This window comes from Centroberyx affinis, unplaced genomic scaffold (assembly GCF_046629955.1).
Source record: "Centroberyx affinis isolate AG114_WGS23_722 - 3 ecotype Tasmania unplaced genomic scaffold, CSIRO-AGI_Caff_v1 ptg000859l_1, whole genome shotgun sequence".
In the NCBI taxonomy this organism is placed as follows: domain Eukaryota; kingdom Metazoa; phylum Chordata; class Actinopteri; order Beryciformes; family Berycidae; genus Centroberyx; species Centroberyx affinis.
The window spans coordinates 86,608-105,182 of NW_027279453.1; the positions used below are offsets into that span (position 1 = coordinate 86,608).

The 18,575-nt window shown below is 47.0% G+C and overlaps 1 protein-coding gene across 1 annotated transcript in view; it reads right to left on the minus strand.

Annotated features, from left to right (window-relative positions):
• LOC139645421 (tetratricopeptide repeat protein 28-like) overlaps positions 1–18,575 on the minus strand; it is a 171,229-nt gene that overhangs the window by 11,383 nt on the left and 141,271 nt on the right. The window contains exons 7-13 of the mRNA XM_071521123.1: positions 14,573–15,369; positions 13,864–14,408; positions 11,930–12,453; positions 6,876–6,985; positions 3,744–3,873; positions 3,358–3,576; positions 1,281–1,443 (exon numbers count right to left, since the gene is read on the minus strand). Of these exons, the coding sequence (XP_071377224.1) occupies positions 1,281–1,443; positions 3,358–3,576; positions 3,744–3,873; positions 6,876–6,985; positions 11,930–12,453; positions 13,864–14,408; positions 14,573–15,369 (2,488 nt within the window). The remainder of the gene's footprint in view (positions 1–1,280; positions 1,444–3,357; positions 3,577–3,743; positions 3,874–6,875; positions 6,986–11,929; positions 12,454–13,863; positions 14,409–14,572; positions 15,370–18,575) is intronic.

The following is an 18,575-nucleotide window of genomic DNA, read 5'->3' on the forward strand; positions in this document are numbered from 1 at the left end:
TGAATGGGCCGGTAAGTGGTGCCATATTGTGCCCATCCAGGCGCGGTGGTGTGTGTGCCGCTTCCCATTGGAGCAGTAAATGAGCTGGTAATGGGGCAGGAGGGCCAGGCTGCTGGTGTGGTGGAAACTGGCACTGGGCGGACCAGCTGGGCACCATGGATCAAACACCAACTAGAGAAACGGGGCTAACTTCAAACTCAGTGTAGGCCTGTGGATGTCAATGGGAGATTTCCACTGTCAATATCTCTCTCCCCTTTTTGCATCTCCTCCTGCAGACTCCCTCTGGCTGTATTCCCTGTTGTCTGTTAAGTCTCTATCCACCACCCTCCGCTTCTTTGACTTTTACCCCATCGATTTTACCACAGTATCGCAACCCTTTTCCTTTCCTTTCTTATGCTCTCAGTAAACCCCTTTCTCTCTTCCATTGCTTGTCAGGCTCACTGTTTGTTAGCCGGGTTCAACAGTCTGGGCATCCAAAGGGCCATTATTCCGTCTCATTGGTTCTCAGTGGGAAGAGAGCGAAGCAGTTTAGGCAGGTAGCTAGTGGAGGCCTGTCATCACAGAGGGCAGTGGGGAGGAATAATACCCTTCCACACACACTTTCTGCATGATAAAATAACCATTCTTAAGCTAAAGCTGAGGGTGAAAGTGTAAAGCTTTGGTTAAAGTGGCAATCAGTGTTTGTTTTTTGTTTTTTTGGCTACATCTTTGGTGCTAAGCGGTCATTACTGTGGTGTTTCTGCACTGCACTTCCAAAGATCACTTGTCAATCAAACAGTGTGTCCAGGACTGTGACGTCTTTCTCCTTGGATTTTCTGTTGATGAAGTCTGAGTTTCTGTAGTGGCGCTCTTTTCTTTGCCTGTTCAGCCATGGTGTCGCTGCTGGTATAGGTTTAATAACTACTGTGTAATATCAATCTAACAATTATTATTTATATGAAAATTTTGCAGATTATTATTTTAAAATCACAGGGAAACAGCATGTCGATGGTATGCTGTTTCCGTAATTTGACATATTTCCGGTTGTTCAAAAATCTGTGATGGTATTACTGGTTGGAATTTTCCTGTACACCTATAGGTATGCCATGAAGTAACCGCCAAAAATATGGCATGTTCCAGTAAGTAAAAGTAAAGGAGATTTTAATAGAAAAATATGTGAAATGAATTCTGGATTTTTTGGGGCATTTATTGTGAAATAGGCGTTATGTTATGATGCGGATAATAAGCTAACAAGGTGAAAAAGACATTCCTCAGTGTTTCATTGTGATCAAGTGTCTCACCTGCTGTAATAGGACTCTACTCCCAGAGCCTCGCGGGCACTGCCAATGTACTGCTCCAACGAGGAGCCGCTGACCACGCCGCCGCCGCCTCCTCCCTCCTGGAACTCTGACCCTCCGTCCGACACGCCCTCGCCCAGGTACACCTCATGGAACTTCAGGATGCCTGTGGAGGGAGAGGGGAAAAAGACAAAAAAAAAGACGGGTTCCTTTCAGGTTTGTACGATATGAAAGTGAAAAATAAACAGAAACCATTTACCCCTCTTCTTTTCTAATAAATTCGCATTACTCGCTTACAACAGGAGAGCATATGGGATGATTTCACATTGAAAACTGCGAGTTAGGCCACGTGTAGTAACGCATCTGTGGAGCAAAATGAATAAAACAAATAATGTTCAATAAAAGATAAGAGTAGGCTGCCTGTGCCATCTGCTGCCCGCCATGGGAGCTCAGCTGAGATTTGAAGAGGGAAATCAGAGGGGGTGGGGAGGGAGGGGTGACAGCACTGGGAGATGGAGTGCAGGATGTGTGTATGTGTGTGTATGTGTGCTGTGATGTGTTGTGCAAGATGAGGAGCGGGATATGTGTGTGTGTGTTAGTACTTTGGATGTGCGGATGTGCATGCACATGTGCCAGGTTTTGTACGAAATGAGTTGGTATGTTTAATGTGATGCAGGTGTGCGTCTGTGTGCATTCAGATCTATAAGATGGCACACGAGTTTTACACTAGTGACGTAATTAGGGTCCTAGTCCCTGTACTGATTAGGGGCTCTTTAGAACAGGCCCTGCTCGTGTGCCAGCTGGATGCCGGGGAATGCCAGGAAGCGACAGACAGGCGATTAGTGAGCAAGTGGCTCCCTCTTAGCCTGGGGCAATATTCAGTGCTTTGAAGATCTCCGTTAGTCCCTGTAGTATTCCTCCCATCCATATGACTAGTGCTGGGGGGTCAAGTTCATCTGGTTGCCTTGGAGCTGGATTTTATCAAATGATCAGGCTTGGCGGGCATGGGACATGGGTCACGGCTCTCATTTCCGCTCTTTACAGCAGGGAGCAGAAGAGAGCCAAAGAACAACGAACACCATGCCAGCCGCAGTCGTCACTCTGACACAGACTGTAGTTCACCCACAGCCTTTCCTATTCTCTTTGGTGAAACTGGCATTTCACGACTCATCTAAGTGAGTTGCATCTTAATCCTGGTGCCTGTGTCGGTGTGTCTCTGTGTGTCTCCACAAGAGAGACAGAAATGCAGAAGTACAGACAGATATTCAAAAGCATAGCAATACCAAAACAGAATAGCAAAGAAAGAAAGAAAGACAGAAAGAAAGAAAGAAAGAAAGAGAATGAAAGAAAGAGAACGAAACGGAAAGAGAACGGAATGGAAAGAGACAGACAGAGAGATTAATGTTCTGTTTTTGTGTAGCTGCCCAAGTGTTTTCCTGTTGGCATGTGTGAAGATGTTCCTAGTGTTGTTTGGCTGTGTCACTCTCAATTAGCATGGTTCATTGACAGATGCCTTGTGGGGTGAGAAGCAAGGCAGGAGGCAAGCCTAGCAGTGGAGTGGCAGGTGGCACTGCCACTTGGTGTTAAAGCTGGCCTTCTTACCCCTGCAGCTGAAAACAGCCTATGGCCTCTAGGCCTATTATCCTCTTAGTTGAACTGAGCACAAAAAGCGTGTGTGTGAGTGTGTGTGTGTGGTCATGAGCTGTGTGTGCACAAGCTTGCGCCTGTGTAGGCCTATGTACTTGCTCTGTGTGCCCATAACTGTATATCTGCTTAAATAATGTCCTGTTGCCAATACTGTTTTCAATGCTCTGCTATACTAATCATTGGTTTCATGTATAATGTTAGCATATTGCTGCTCAGTCATGTGTATGTGCATATGTGTTTGTTTGTGTTTTAATGTTTACTTTTAATTCTACCTAGCCATTGATGACATCTGACTAGGGACTAGCGATCAAACATTTACAGAAATGTTTATTATTGTGCATTGTCCCTGTCAAATAAAATAACGAACAATACATAAATAAAATAAAACAATTAACACTCTGAGCAGTCAGACAAGCAGAGCGTCAGTCCTCACCTGCTCCTGGAGCCAGCAGCCAGCTGTACAGGTAACCAGCAGCCATGGAGAAGTAGAGCACCAGGGCCCTCTGGCTGTTGACAGTGTCCAGGATGTGCTCCACTGTCACTGGGGTGTAAGGGTCTGAGTCCTGCTGACCCGTCTGCCTCTCCACCAGCAGGTCAGCAAAGGCTCGCGTCCGACCCCGCTCCGCCACTGCCAGAGCCTCATCATGGTGGCCTGTGGAGGTTAGAGGTCAATACTGATTAGCATGGTAATGTCAAAACCTGATCTTTAATACAAAGGGGTGGAACTGGGACCTAATATAAAATCTAACCTAATAAAACAAACAGAAATAGGGGAGGAAGATAAGCTTGTGAGGAAATTAGAAGTGAGTGTGGGCATACCTAGGCTGACAAGGACCCTCTGGAGTGCCTGGTAGCAGGAGGTCTGCAGGTCGAATAGAGACAGTTTGTAGTCGGTGCTGTGCTGGGCCTCGTGGCGTATGGTCTCAAATAGCGCAGATGCACGGTAGAGCTGAAGACAAACACAAGCAATGACAACAATCAGATATTATCATACATCCTTGGCTTGCTCATTCACACAACAACTATAAAGTTGCATTTTTATTCAGTTCTGATCACTGTACGAGCCAAAGGTGGGCCTATGTACCTCAATGGGTGGGGCATTACACTATCACTGCCTCAGCTATAGGTTTGATTCCTGCTGGGAACCATGCTAAAAACTTATGCATTCATGGCACTGCAAGGCACAGATCTTTGAAGAGAGAGAAAAACTAGACGGCCACTAGATGGTAGCATCTCGCCTCACTGGTCAATGCTGGAGCAGACCTGCAGCCTTCCCAATGCTGCTTCTCTCACAACAGAGGGAAGTAGCTTGACGCATCAACCCAACACAACCCAAGTAAGCCTCTCTTCACCTCTTATTTGCCTGGACATGGGAAAGGGCAATGAGGAGCTAGACCATTGCCTGGGCACCTTGGACAGACAATGTCCACGGAAATAACAAATGCATGCCTAATCTCAATAGGCCTGTCTGTGTCATTAAACCTTTCTTTTCAGTGCCAGACATTGGATTGAGAGGAGGAGGGACAAAGGAGAGGTGGAGGGGGCAGGCAGATCATGGGCGGAGGCAGAGTGTTGCACACTGGCCAAGCGGAGCTGGCCAGGAGTGCTGATTCATGGGAGTTGTTATTGATTTCCTATTTCTGCTCCTATGGCAGGCCTTTAAGATGACTGGGGCTGCTATAGAGCCAGTCTCCAGGAGGCCAGGAGGCCAGCAGAGAGGCTAAAGCACTCTGCTCACACTGCTGGACTGGGGTTTGCGCAAGAGGAAGGGCTATAGCAGAGAAATGGTTGTTGGTATGGACAAAATGGCTTCTATCAGGCGTGTAGGTTCGGTAAGAGTGTGTGTCTGTGTCTGTGTCTGTGTGTGTGTGCAGGTGCGTGTGTGTACGTATGTTGTGAGCATGTATGCATAGCTAGTCCGCTATATCCCAAGGTCATGCAGGAAAGTGTGTCAGAGGGAGTGGAGGGGGAGAGTGGAGATCTGGGAGCTCTGCTGCATTACTGCTAGTAGACAGAGCTGCAAGTCCCAGGCTGATTTTGCTGATAGGGCTGTGGGCTGATTGCTGCAGTGCTAGTTTAATCTGTTGGGCTCGCAGACATCCCTTTAAGAGTGAAACTAATTTCTCACAGCGCCTTCCCTCTGGCCTGACCTCACCTGGCACAGATGAAAGGAAAACAATCCCAAAAGTGCTGAGTCCGCAATGACTCGCCTGGCTGTGTTACAGGTAAAATCTGCCACATTCCAAACTGCTGCTGCCAACATTCCGATAGGGATCTGATGTTGTAACATCAGTGACACCGTATGATGATTAATGTGACTTTCATCTGACATGTTAGGAGGATGTCAGTGTCACATGGAATTGGTAAGGTGAGCTGTGCTTTATATACACGCACTGCAAATGACTATCGTACAATATCCCCCCTGGGAAACTCTCATCTTCTTTGACAGATGATATCAACGGTAAAAAAAAATGCTTAATCTAGCCCATTCATATCTAAGTAGACATGAATTTATTGATTTGTGTCTTCTTAGATATGAATGTAATAGATTCTAGATCCTCTCAAAGAGAGGCTGTGTTCTTCAAACAGCTGATTAGAGTCAAGACACATAAATCTGTGTGTCACGGAGGACACCAGGATCACAGCGAGGGTGTTAAAACACAATTGGGTTTAAATGTGAAGAATGAGGAACATGAGGTCAGGTACTCTCATTCCACAAGTATGGATGCTTTATGAATGTCAAGTGCCCAAACACAGCATGGAAGCCTATACAAATCAGGCTTGAAGTGGGTCAGGGTATTTACCAAAGTCATCTGTTGCAGCAGACCATCTCATGAATAATCATCTGATCTATACTCTAAGGACAACTGTGTCCTTTCCCACCAACAACCCACTCCGGGGGCTATAGGCTGACAAAATAGCCTAAACATTTCTGTGTCACATATGGACAAAGCATCGGATCACACTGAGTTGTAACAAGCACATTGGATGTTAACATGTGGTACTGAGCTCTAAACGTCAAGCAAAAGGAAAACATGTACTGGAAAGTCTGTTGCCTTTGTTTGTTAGTTAGAAAGGTATTCCACTTTAATAGAACACACATTCCTCAATATGACTCATGAACACTCAACCTCTGCTCTCGTCACCACCTTGGTTCAGGCTTTTTTCCCCCTACTCTTGTTCCAGATAATTGCAAACAGACAAAATTACTTTGTAAAAAGTATGACGCAGGACACAAAAATAGAGCTATCTGGGTCACATTGCTGTAGTTTGTGTGTCTTAGACGCAAAATGTTTTGGACTGGGTATTCAAAATGAAAGCGAGTGAATGACATCCGTATAGACGCACGGGACCGCCACCGTTGCTGGTTGACTGTTCACAGACTTGTATGTGGATAAACAAGCTAAAAATAATAAAAGTGAATTTGCTTCAAATCTTGGGCTGCGGTTGTGTGGGCCAACCTATAAAGTGAAGAGAGATGTTAAGGGGATGCTCCATGCTTGCCAGGTGGGCAGTGGGCTGGAGAGAAGTGAGTGCGTGTGCGATGTGGAGGCTGGGGGCCCCTGAGACCATGCACATGGATACAAAAAATCTCCAGTCATCTGTCGCCTGTCTGAGATGACAGCATTTACCAGCTCAACAGACTCCCCAGCATATTGCCGGCAGCACGCAGCCGTGTTCAAGCTGCATAGGCACCTCTCTCTTTCTCTCTTGTTCGCTCTCCTGTGTTCTTTCTTTCACCGTCAGGGCATCACTTAAAACCTATCTTCCCAGACACACCCCATCTCCTTTTACATCTACTTCCTCTTCCTCCCCTCTGTCCCACTGTAATCTTTGCCTACCAACAGATGTGTGTTTATTAGGGGTCAGTTTTGACTTTAAGAGGTGGATTTGTTGGATAGGGTCCAAATGAGGAGAGGAGAGGAGAGGAGAGGAGAGGAGATATTTTACCTGATGTTGGGCCTCCTCCAGATTCCCACTGGCCCAGAGAGACAGCCCCAGACGATGGCGGATCTTCGCCTCGTCCTCACGCCGAGCCAGCTGCTCTGCAAGCCGCAGGCCTGTCAGGAGGGGAGGAAAGGGGAGCAGATGAGAGAGAGGAGGGAGGGAGAAAGAGAGAGAGAGTAAAAATTATTCAGAGCAGGCAGACTCTTAGGTATCTTTCAGAGTAACAGATGTAAGCATAGCGTGGTACTGATGTTCTGACAGAGAACAGGTTTGGATATTTGGCCTCAGTTGTAAGATACCTCTCACACTGGGACTAAAACACACACACACTCTGCCATAGCGAGAGGCTGTTAGAGCACTAATCTGACTGCCTCGTAATCAATGCTCAGGATCGACTGGCTGAGCAAACACAAACACACAGTTAATGCTTGTATAAAAGAAGGTGGCTGACTAACCACACAATGTTATGAAGAAGTCTACAAATATTTGCAAGCAAACCGATAAACTAATACACAGTGTGAAAACTTGCAGAACAAAGCCTACCTTGTGATACTTTGCTTGAAATATGTCGAGAGACTTTGAGAGTTGTTTTGGAAGCCAAGGGAGGTTTGCATGTGCATGTACGTGTGTGTGTATCTGGGTGTGTATGTTCAGTCGGCGTGCCTTTGTCAGATCACCTGGCGAGTGCGCAGTTTGTTTTTCACTTCCAATCCCTCAAGCAGTGAGGCGTATGTCACATCTTTGCATGTGTCCTCAGTCTGCCTGCCGAGTACTTGGTTCTGCCCAATTACTGAGATGAAAATGCCACTCCGCAGAGGGGGAATGATGAAAAAGGACAGCTACTGTGCCACATATCACCCACAAGGTGCTAAATGCACAGCAAGCAGTCTGCAGTTTGAAATAGGCTATGGCTCAAACACAAACAGTCTCGCTTACACCGGTTGTGTATTTGCTGGGGTACAGTCTATTCTCTCCGCTCGGTTGTGCGACGGAGGAAGGAGGAAGGAGCTAAACATGCTTTTGGTCAAATAGAAGAGGAAATGGGCCAAGCCAGCCTCGTCCTAGTCTGCTTTTCTCTGCATTCCAGGAAAACGGTCTGTGGCTGACCCAGATAAGCCGAGAACAGAGAGCGTGACCCGGAACGGCCGGTCTATTCCGCAAGGCCCAGCACACCGCGCACCCATACGACTTCATGGCTGCTCCATGAGTATGCTCTCAGAGAGCCGGCAGCCTTTGAAGCCTGCAACAGTTTTCCCCTCTCTCCTTATCTCTCCACACACCCACCCTCTCTCCCTCCCTCCCTCCCTCCGTCTCCCTCTGCCCTGTTTCCCCCCCCATGCATCTGCTGCGTTCCTCTCTCCCCTTCTCCCTTTACCTCCCGTATTCGCTCCCTCATCTCTCCGCCTGTGTCTCTGCCCCCCCCCCCCCCCCCCTCTACTCTCTCTACCTGTTTCATCTTGACTGCTGTGGCAGCGCTTGCGGGGACTCGGCACTGCTTAGGCCTCATTAGGCGCTGGAGCTGGAGAGAGGAAACAGATCTAAATTATCCTTTTCATTCCCTGACAGCCTCAACCTTCACTCATCTCAACCCCGGCTCTGAGCCTTTCATCCACACATACACACCCTGTCTTTCTCTATAGTGCTGTATGATAGCTCTTTATGATCAAGCTTGAATGTCATCCCACTCTATGTTTTCTTTATTCTCCAGTTGACGCTGAAATAATCCACGTGAATTATGACTCACGCCGCTCTCTTCTCTCTCTCTCGCTTTCTCCATCCCTCCCTCTATCTCTCATTCTCTCTGTTCTCCCGCTCTGTATCATTCAGTGTCTGTCACTGTCACTGTGTATGCCTTTGGTGTGCCCCGCAGGCACAGTCACGTAGCGGTGGCTGACATGAGGATGTGGCCGTGGCTGGCTGCACCCTGAAGAGCAACTAGAGAACACTTTAAAGGCTGGTTGACAGCTGGGTGAGAGATTCTCCGCAGCCCCCGAGGCCCACGCACCTCCGCCTTCAGACACAAGCTTGGCGCGCACACACCGCATGTACACGCCTTGGAGGGGACGAATTCTCATGTACTGTATACCCACATGTGCATTACGTCGCAAAACCGAATACGCTGACACGTACACACACACACGACGCATAACACAATACCCTTTTGATTATGACCGCATATACGGCGTATCACAGACATGCATCCACTTGAGACATTATGACTGAGAGAGGAGGCCAAACACACTGTCTCATGAATATATATGAAAAAAATAAATAAAAGACATTCACAAGTCCCACTGTTGTCTCTCACCCCTCCCCACTGTGATGTTCACACCCACATCCACACCTACAAACACTCACTGACACACACATACACACCCACAAATGTGTGATAGTCATTATTATTATTATAATACAATACACACAACATATTATTATTATTCTATATTCGATAAAATCCCTTTTAATTTTACTGCTTTATATGAAAATACAGGTACATTAAGAGCTACTTCTACCGTACGCCTCCCTTTCCTGCCTTCCCACTCTTCACCAGACCTGTCATGTTGTCAAAATATAGGAAAATGTTATGATACTGAAAAAATACCCGCAGCAATATTAAATTCATCTAACATAAATAAACTTGTAAAATGAGTAGATAAATTGAATGTATCTTGCCTAGATTTCTGTACACAATGTACGCTGGTATACTGACAGCATCGACATGTTCCATTAAGTTGAGGACTAAATTTGGTATTTGTGAAAGCTTGCTTACTAATTTATGAGCTAATGGAAAGCTATGTTAATTCTTCCCTAGTGCGCTTGTTAATCACTAAAAATAAATGTTTGAGGTAAAATGATTTTGTCTGTCAACAAAAATTTCAATTAACACCACAGAGAGCAGCCAGTTCCAGTGCAAAGCTTTGACCATTAGACTTGTAGATCTGTCTACTGTATGTCAAACATGTGCTGCTGCTCATCACCATTGGCCAGTTGGTAAAGGTTCAAATCTCCACTCAGTGAACCAAAGGCTCACTACACCAACACTACCACCACTATCACTACCTCAACAACAACCAGCAACCCATGATTACCTCCGCCAAGGAGGTTATGTTTTCAGTGCCGTTTGTTTGTCTGTTTGTTTGTTTGTCTGTTTGTCTGTCAGCAGGATTACGGAAAACTACTGGCCCGATTTTCATGAAACTTCGTGGAAGGGTGTAGCATGGGCCAAGGAAGAACCCATTAAATTTTGGAGCGGATCCGGATCCGACTCACGAACAAGCAATAATAGCACGAACCTTGGCGGAGGTCTGCGCTCTCCGAGTGTCCTTCTAGTTTATAGCATAAAAATAGTACCACTGCAAAATGTGAGAAGCCTCCATGTGATGATTTTTCAAAGGACCACACATTTCACACATGACATGCATATCATCCAACTGCATTTAGTGCCAAGCAGTCTAAGAGCCTGTGTATCCAGTATTTGGTTTTCATTCATAATAAACAAAACACCATGGAAGAACCATAATAGCAGCACCATGGAAAAGTGCATCTCAGTGTTAAATGTCAGTATCGTTTAAGACGAAGACAGCACTTAAGTTGCCTTTTAATGTAAAATCACAGAAGGATAAGTTACATGAGTACTGTGAGCACTTGCAGTGACAGAAATTATATGCCTGTCTATCAGCAATTAATTGGTATCTCCTTGTGTTTTCAGCTGTAGCCTTGCCATTCTGTATACTGTATAACACAGAACTAACATCAGTCACACACACAAACACATATACACACGCACACGCACACGTACACACACACACACACACACACACACACACACACACACACACACACACACACACACACACACACTCATTTTAAGGTCACATGTTGTCACTATCTGCACTAGTTTGGAGCTGCATTCCTATCCCTCCTTCCAATTAATCTTTTTTGGGAAACAAAAACAAAAACCAAGCAGTGCAGCGTGAAGAATAAAAAAAAAAAAAAAAAAAAAAACAGCAGCAGGAGGAGAAAAAATAGAAAAACTGGAGGAGAAAAAAAAACCTTGCCAACTTTTCGGTCTGGGTAGGTTGGCCAGAAATAATTGGCTGTCAAGGATAGTGAAGGCACTGTTCTTTTTCAAAGCCAGACCGAGGAACAATACAAGGACAGTGCAGGGGACAACAGGAGGACAGGGTGGAGATAGAGTGGCCTGTCGCCTTTGTTTCCATTAAAGCTCAACAAGCAGGCCTGGAAAGGGTGTGTGGGTCACTGCAGGCCCAGCTAGCTCTAATAAAGCAGATGGAAGAGAGATAGAGGAGACGTATTCCTGTTCCCTTGCATTGACTCCCAGCAGGGTGAAATAGCTAACGGTGTCCCCATACATAAACTGCAATGTTCTTGTATGCAAACAGGCTTTGGGGCGTAGCACGGTGGGTGTGCCCGTGCATAAGGCTGTCAATGGCATGGTGGGGTGGCCAGTCAGCTCACAGCCCTGCGTGCTGCCGCTTATCACGTCCTCGGTGACAAACACTTCCTGCACTGACACTGACATAATGAATTTTTTTTCGAGAGGCTGAGCTGGAGGTTTTTATTTCACCATAATCTGTAGGGGACAATGAAGCGTGAGAGGCAGGAGTCTGTCAGCCGCAGTGTGTGAAAAGATCCTTTGGCAGCTCACTGCAAAGTACCATCTGAGAAGAGTGGATATAGAGGTGTGAAGAACAGCGAGCGGTAAACAGGCAAAATGCCTTGGCATGCATCCTGATAGGTTTGCACAGACATACACACACAAATGCCGGTATGCCTATACAGCACGCGAGACAACACATACACATAATACACACACAAAATCCCTGTGTGCACAGTGCACATATAACACATAAGAGCAAAAGCTCAAATACACACACACACACACGCACACATACGCACACAACCTAATAAAAATGTGGCAAAGGCTTAGCAACAAATGCGCTCTGAATTTCATATTCATGAATTCACAAACTCTAAGCCTATCAGCTCAGGCAACAAAGTCAATCCCCCTCTCCCTTTTCCCCTGTCTCACTCACCTTCCTGCAGGTACATGACAGCCTGTGAGTAGTTTTGCAGCGCGTGATGTGTCCTCCCCAGGCTGCCATAGGCCAGTGTCTTGGCAGCCAGGTCATTAGTCTGAGCCGCCACGCTCAGGTGCTGTTCCTGGAACACCACCGCCCGCTCGTAGTTTCCTAGCGACTCGTAGGTGAGGCCCAAGTTGCCGTAGGCGCGGCCCTGGCGCGCGGGGCTGCCCGTTTCCTCTGCAATCTCCAGGTCACTTTGGTGGCAACGCAGCGCCGTCTCGTACTCACCCATAGACTGGTACACGGCACCCAGACCACAGCTGGCATCGCCCTCCAGTAGCCTGTCCTGGGTGTCACGGGCAATGGCCAGTTGCCGCTCCAGACAGGAGATGGCCTGCTCGTAATTGCCCAGCTGGCTGTGCAGCGCGCCCAATTCACCATAGGCCTGAGCCTTGCCCCCACACTCTCCTAGCTCATGGGCCACCACCAGCCGCTTCTCAAAACACACCAGCGACTGCTGTAGGTTCCCCATGGCCCTGCAGGTAAAGACAGAAAACAATCAGGGTCAGAGTGGAGCAAACTGGGACTGAGATGTGTGAAGTAATAACCTGTCATTGGCATTTGCTGCTCAAATTGTACAAATATAATGGAATGGCACTGAGACATCTTCAACACTCACAATACTCCTGTTTATCTCTCTGCTTATCTCTTATCAAGGTAATACTATAATCTGTATTTATACAGATGCACATCTAATCTGCACACATGGCAGCAGGGCACTATTAGAGCACAATGAGGAGTGCATATTGCAGGAACACTTTCATTTGCAAAGCACCACACAATTTCAGTGTGAATGAAACAGATTTAGATGCCTGACAAACAGAACTGCTGATAGCTGCTGATATGGTCTCACTGTGTATATGTGTGTGTGCGTGCGTGTGTGTGCGTGTGTGTATGTGTGTGTGCGAATGCGTCTGTGTGCAAATGTGTCCGTGTGCGCAGGCTGGAGAATGAGAAAGGGATGAGCTACAATATGATAAAATTTAGGCTGGGTTTGAAGCATAATGCTATTTACCATCCTCTAGCCCTAGATGGGTCAGCCGTCAAAGGAGCCCTGCCTCCATCCCCTTATGTACGCTATGACTGAGAGCGGCATTCATTCCATCTCAACATTTTATCCGCCCGCACAGCCTTCAAACAGTCTATACTCACAGGCACAGCAACAATTGCCGGATGTGGGTTCAAATGGAGCATTAAAAAGAATAAAAGCCTTCAGCTTAATTAATGTTGTGTGATAATGTATGTGGTTGACTAAGAGCTGTAGAAAGACGAGAAGTGTTTGGGTTTGATGTCTATTATTCCCTTCTGAACTCATGCATGGCTAATACCGTCTTGTGTGTGATAGCTATGGTGGCATGCTGATGACGCACAATAAGGAGAAAATCATCTCCGAAATGAGGATTCCAGCACAGCCTCCGTGTTTTATTTTGCAGCATATTCTCACAGGATGTTATCAGCTTTTAGATGTGCACAGGGAAAAGAAAAGGGAGAAAAGAGACAAAATGTAAAAGGTCGTTTCGAATTAACTGTGCTTCCCCCAGTTTCAGATGTCTGTGTGCCAAAGCCTCTTTGCATACAGATCAGGCCAGGGCCACTAGGCTGCTGCTGAGACAGCTAGTGCCAGGCTCACATCCAAGCCCTGCTCACCGGCAAGGTGTCTCTAAACTACGGTGGTCCTCGATAGTGTGTGCAAGGAGGAAAAAAGATTATGCAAAGTAGGATTACTGTGATTATTAGTAATACCCAGTCAATACAATTATCTGTCACTGCAACAACTAGGGGAAATTGATATTGGTGGGTTATTCAAAAGCTAAAAAGTAGTTTGCTAGTAATGGTAGGTGTGGGTACATTAGAAATATGATGCCTTTCATTTAAAACATGCTGACCTGTGTCCATTGCCTAAGCCCCTGTAGGCCTTCTCCTGGTCCTGCATGCGGTTGAGGCTCTGGGCCACCGAGAGGTACTGGTCGTAGTACTTGATGGCTTCCTCAAAGTCCCCCAGAGCCTCATAACAATCTCCTAGATTCCCGTAGGCCCGGCCCCTGTCCAGCACCGCCTCGTTGCCACTCAGTTGCTGCAAGGTGGCCAGCTGCTGCTCCAGGTAGCCAATAGCCTCCTCCATCACGCCCACATTCATTTTAGTGATGCCCATATTGCCATACACCTGAGCCTCCACGGCCGGGTCCTTCAGCCTCCGGCCTAGCTCCAACTGCTCTTCGTAGCTCTTGAAGGCCATGGCGTACTTCCCCAGGGCCATGTAGACGGCTGCCAGGTGACCATGGGCCTTGCACTCTCCTGGCACGTCGCCCAGCTCTTGGTACACCTCCAGCTCCTGGGTGTGGTAGCCAAGAGCCTTGTCATATTTCTGCACCAGTCTGTAGGTGGCCCCCAGGGCAGCATAGGCACAGGCCTCCATCCTACGTTCCTTCACCTGAAACCAGATTGGATTTCATTACAGCATGAGTGACATGAGTGAGTTACATTACAGTGCATTACATTAACACAGTTCTTTGCAAATTAAATAATGAACTGTCCTAGTATATGATATACCATATGAAGTGTGGAGCCAATCTTGCGCATTGCAAAGAACCGTACCTGGTGAGCTAAGGCCAGCTGCTGCTCATAAAACTGAATGGCTCCAGCCACGTCCTTTTTACAGACAAAAATGTCCCCCAGGTTACCCAGCGCTCTGAAGCGGGCCTGTGCATTGTTCAGGGACTGAGCTAGAGACAGCAGGTATTTCTGACACTCCTCTGCCTTGGCAAAGTCTCCCAGGGCCTTGAATGCCAGACCTAGGTTACAGTATGCCTTGGCCTGACTCAGTTTGTCATGAAGGTCCTTGGCCAGCGCTAGGTCCTGCTCATAGTACTTGACGGCATCCTGGTAGCTGCCCAAGCAGTAATGGGCATAACCCAGGTTGTGGCAAACCTTCCCTTCACTCTCCATGTCCTGGAGATCAGGGGACAGCCGGAGGTACTGCTCATAGTAGGGCACGGCCTGAGGGAACTCTCCTCGAGAGCAGTGGAAGTTGCCCAGGTTGCCCAGAGCCCGCGCCTCGCTCTGGACGTCTCTGAGCTCGCGAGCGATGTTGAGGTGGTTCTGGTAGTGTTGCAGAGCACGGTCGTGGGCTCCCAGGGCCTGGTAAGCCACAGCCAGGTTGCCGTGGGTGGAGGCCTGCGAGGCCCGGTCATTGACCTCCATGGAGATCTGCAGCTCCTGGCGGTGGTAGCGTACAGCCTGGTCAAAGGCGCCCAGCGCATTGTAGGCGTTACCCATGTTACCATAGGCCCGGCCCTGGGCAGCATAGTCATTCAGCTCCTGAGCAATGGCCAGGTGTGTTTTGTGGAGTTTCAGTGCGGTCTCATAGTCCCCCTTCATCTGGTGGATAATGCCTGTGGAGAGGAAAGAGGAGAGAGGAGGGGTTGAAGTTAACCAGCCATTCAGGGAAAAAAACTGCAATTGAGTAAAATTCAAGTGCCTCGTCAGCTCCTCCACGTACAAAGCAAGTCATTTGGTTGTTAAAATATGCTCTCTGAGCCATCTGTTCTCTGCTCATACAACACTCTCCCAAAGAAATATGGTCATTAAAATGTAGTGCAATCAAACAGAGTTATAACAACACCAAAATGGAATCATTAGATTGTCTAAGCTGTCCTTGATGATTGTGTCTTAGAGGAATTTTACCAAAACCAACAACTTTTCCACAGGGAGGGAAATTGTTATGAGAGAACAGTGAGAGAGAACAGAGAGAGAGGCAGAGGAGGAAGGAAAGCGAGTGAAAGTGGGAAAGAGCAGGAAGAGCCGATCGAAAGCTTAGCAAACAACTTTTGAAAAATGAGATAAGTGTGGAGAAACAATAAATAATGGAGAACCCTGTGCATTGAGCGTATTATCTCTGATAAAATACCATCCTCTGAAAAATAATAGCTTTACCCCACAGCCACAGCTGGCAGATACACACACGCACATACACACAACACACATACACACACACACACACACACACACACACACACACACACACAGAGCTGCACATACACACGCACACAGAGCTGCACATACACACAACACCCAAACAAATGTGCACCCACACACATGCCCATACAAACTGACAAATACACAGCGGAGGGTAAAGAGACATCACAGCTTATCTATCTCTCCTCCTTCCCTCTGAGAGTTACCAGTCATCTCTGGGTCTCTCCCTTTACATTGTCACCCAGCTTTCAATAACAATAATTACACTAATAACATCAAAGCATATTGGCTCCGTGAAGCAGAAGAAGAGAGGAGGGGATGGCCGCAGGCTGGCGGATGGAGCCGGAGAAAACGGCCGCAAGGCTAATAATCACTCACCACAGAAAGCTGTGTTGAGGAACACACAGTCAGGCAGCCATTCATCTAGCATACAGCCTGGCCAACATGGCTTCGCTGCGTCAGCGTGGAGACTAATGGGACACTAGGATGGGGCCACAGCCACTGGTAGGGCACCAGGGATGGGAAAGGAACTGGAGCCAGGGTGGGTGGGAAGCAGGGACTCAGAGAGGCTTTGTGGCTTGTGGTGAGAATGTGATGGTGCTGCAGGGATTAGCTACCGCCATGTGTGTTTTCCCATTTATTCCAACCCAAACCTGCCACATTATAGGCATGCACACAGGCTACATAAACAGTGGGACTGAAACTAAACAGGCAACTCAAACGACTACAGAAGCTATATATGTGGATACACATGCATGGAGATGTTTGTTCAATTAACAGCAGCACAGTCCGCCAATGGGAATGGAAACGCAGTTCTTACACTTTGTAAGTGTATCCATGGGCCCCTGGGCTGCATGTGGGTTTTACACATTATAAGGCTTAACTGACGCATCCTTTTAAAGTTGGCAGGATATAGAAGAAACTCACAAGACCTTTGAAATTAGGTTGTAAAGAATGTGAAGGTACACTTGATTTTTCTAAGTCTATCAAGAGAAGAGATCAATCAAACTAACACACTCAAAATGTCTCAAAATTAAACAAGGAAAAACATCTGACAGATTTTCCTGCAGACAAGACTGGATTTTCCTGGAGAAACGTCTTCAAAGATCCACTGCCTACTTAATTCTGGCCATGACACAGCATACAGCGGGAACCTACTGACAAATCAAATCTGTTTCGCTGTTTGTTTGCTTGTGTCCTCAGATTAAAGTGATATAACCTGAACTGACCTTGTAATCATCAGGTCATCACCCTGAGGAATTAGTATGCTAGCCATACCTCAGAGCAGAATACCGAGAGCAACAGTGCTGCCAGATACTGATGGAGAACTCGGATTCCAAGGGGTGTAACTCCACAAGGAAGACTTTCTCAATAAGTGAAATCCATCTGGTGCATTTGACTGAATATTCATGCAAACATTCACCACAAAAGTGTACAGTACAAGTACAGTACAAGTGTCTTTCAATATTTTTTTCAGGATTAATACTGCTTGGATTTTAAAGTTCCACTGGTGTAGACATTTCCCACCCCATGGACAGAGCCTAGCCTTTCCTGGGAGTCTTTCCTGAGAGTGAGAGCATGTTAACATTCACAGCAGGCGGGTTGGAAGAGCACTGACAGCCCTCGCCACAAAGTCACCCCCAAGGTTATGCCTTCCCCATGGAGGCTGATCTCACTGAGGATATAATGCCTACTGATGTATTACCACCAAACATGTTCCATGCTGGAGGCTAAAAATGGAGCTGGGGCTGGGCAATTGATGGCAGGGGCACAGGAGTAGGCTGGGATGAAGGCTAGGGGTGTATGGCTAGGTTTGAGGTTGGGCCTGGAAGTTGGAGCCAAAATTGCCATAAGCCTTAGGCTATGCCTGGAGCCACACTTGAAGCAAGGAAATATTTTCTGCCCCCCTCCCATATGGTAAGAGGATTATGGAGCCCTCTGGGAATACTATCCAGCATGATAGTAAATAAAGCCATACCCTACACCCTAGTAAATGCTGTTGGAACACAATAATTGGGAATTAGGAAGGAGGTCTAGTCGAAGTGGGCACTGTGGTCTGTTGTCCAGTTCAAAATGACCCCAAAAAAGTCCAGTTTTGAGATTCAGTTAAACTTTTGTCAAACTATATGGACCTGACTGTAACATGTTAAAGAATATGGCTCTTTCATTCCCCTTTTGCACACGGCTTGAGACAATAACTGTGAAAAATAGGGACAAAGCACAGACCACATCATTCAAATACAGTCAGACACACACACACACACACACGTGCACGCGCAAACACACATTTTTACACACAGCCCCATCCATCCCCCCATAACCAAAGACATTAAAAGCGTGGCAATGTGTTGTCACTTTTCATTACACAGCCGGCTGTACATAGAAGGATATGCAGCAGTGATGACTTTGAGGGATGGTGTCCTGTTCAGAGTAAATCACTGTGTCATTCTCCCAGTAGCTATGGAGGTCCGGAGCGCTGCTGCCTAGCTAAGAGGATTTCCCCAACAATGGTACTGCTGCCGCTGGGTTGGGGTGATACTGGGAATAGAACAGAGATGACCGGCCTCAGTCCAAAAATACTAACTCTAGTGTTTTCCTCATTCATATTTCAGAATGAGGTCAA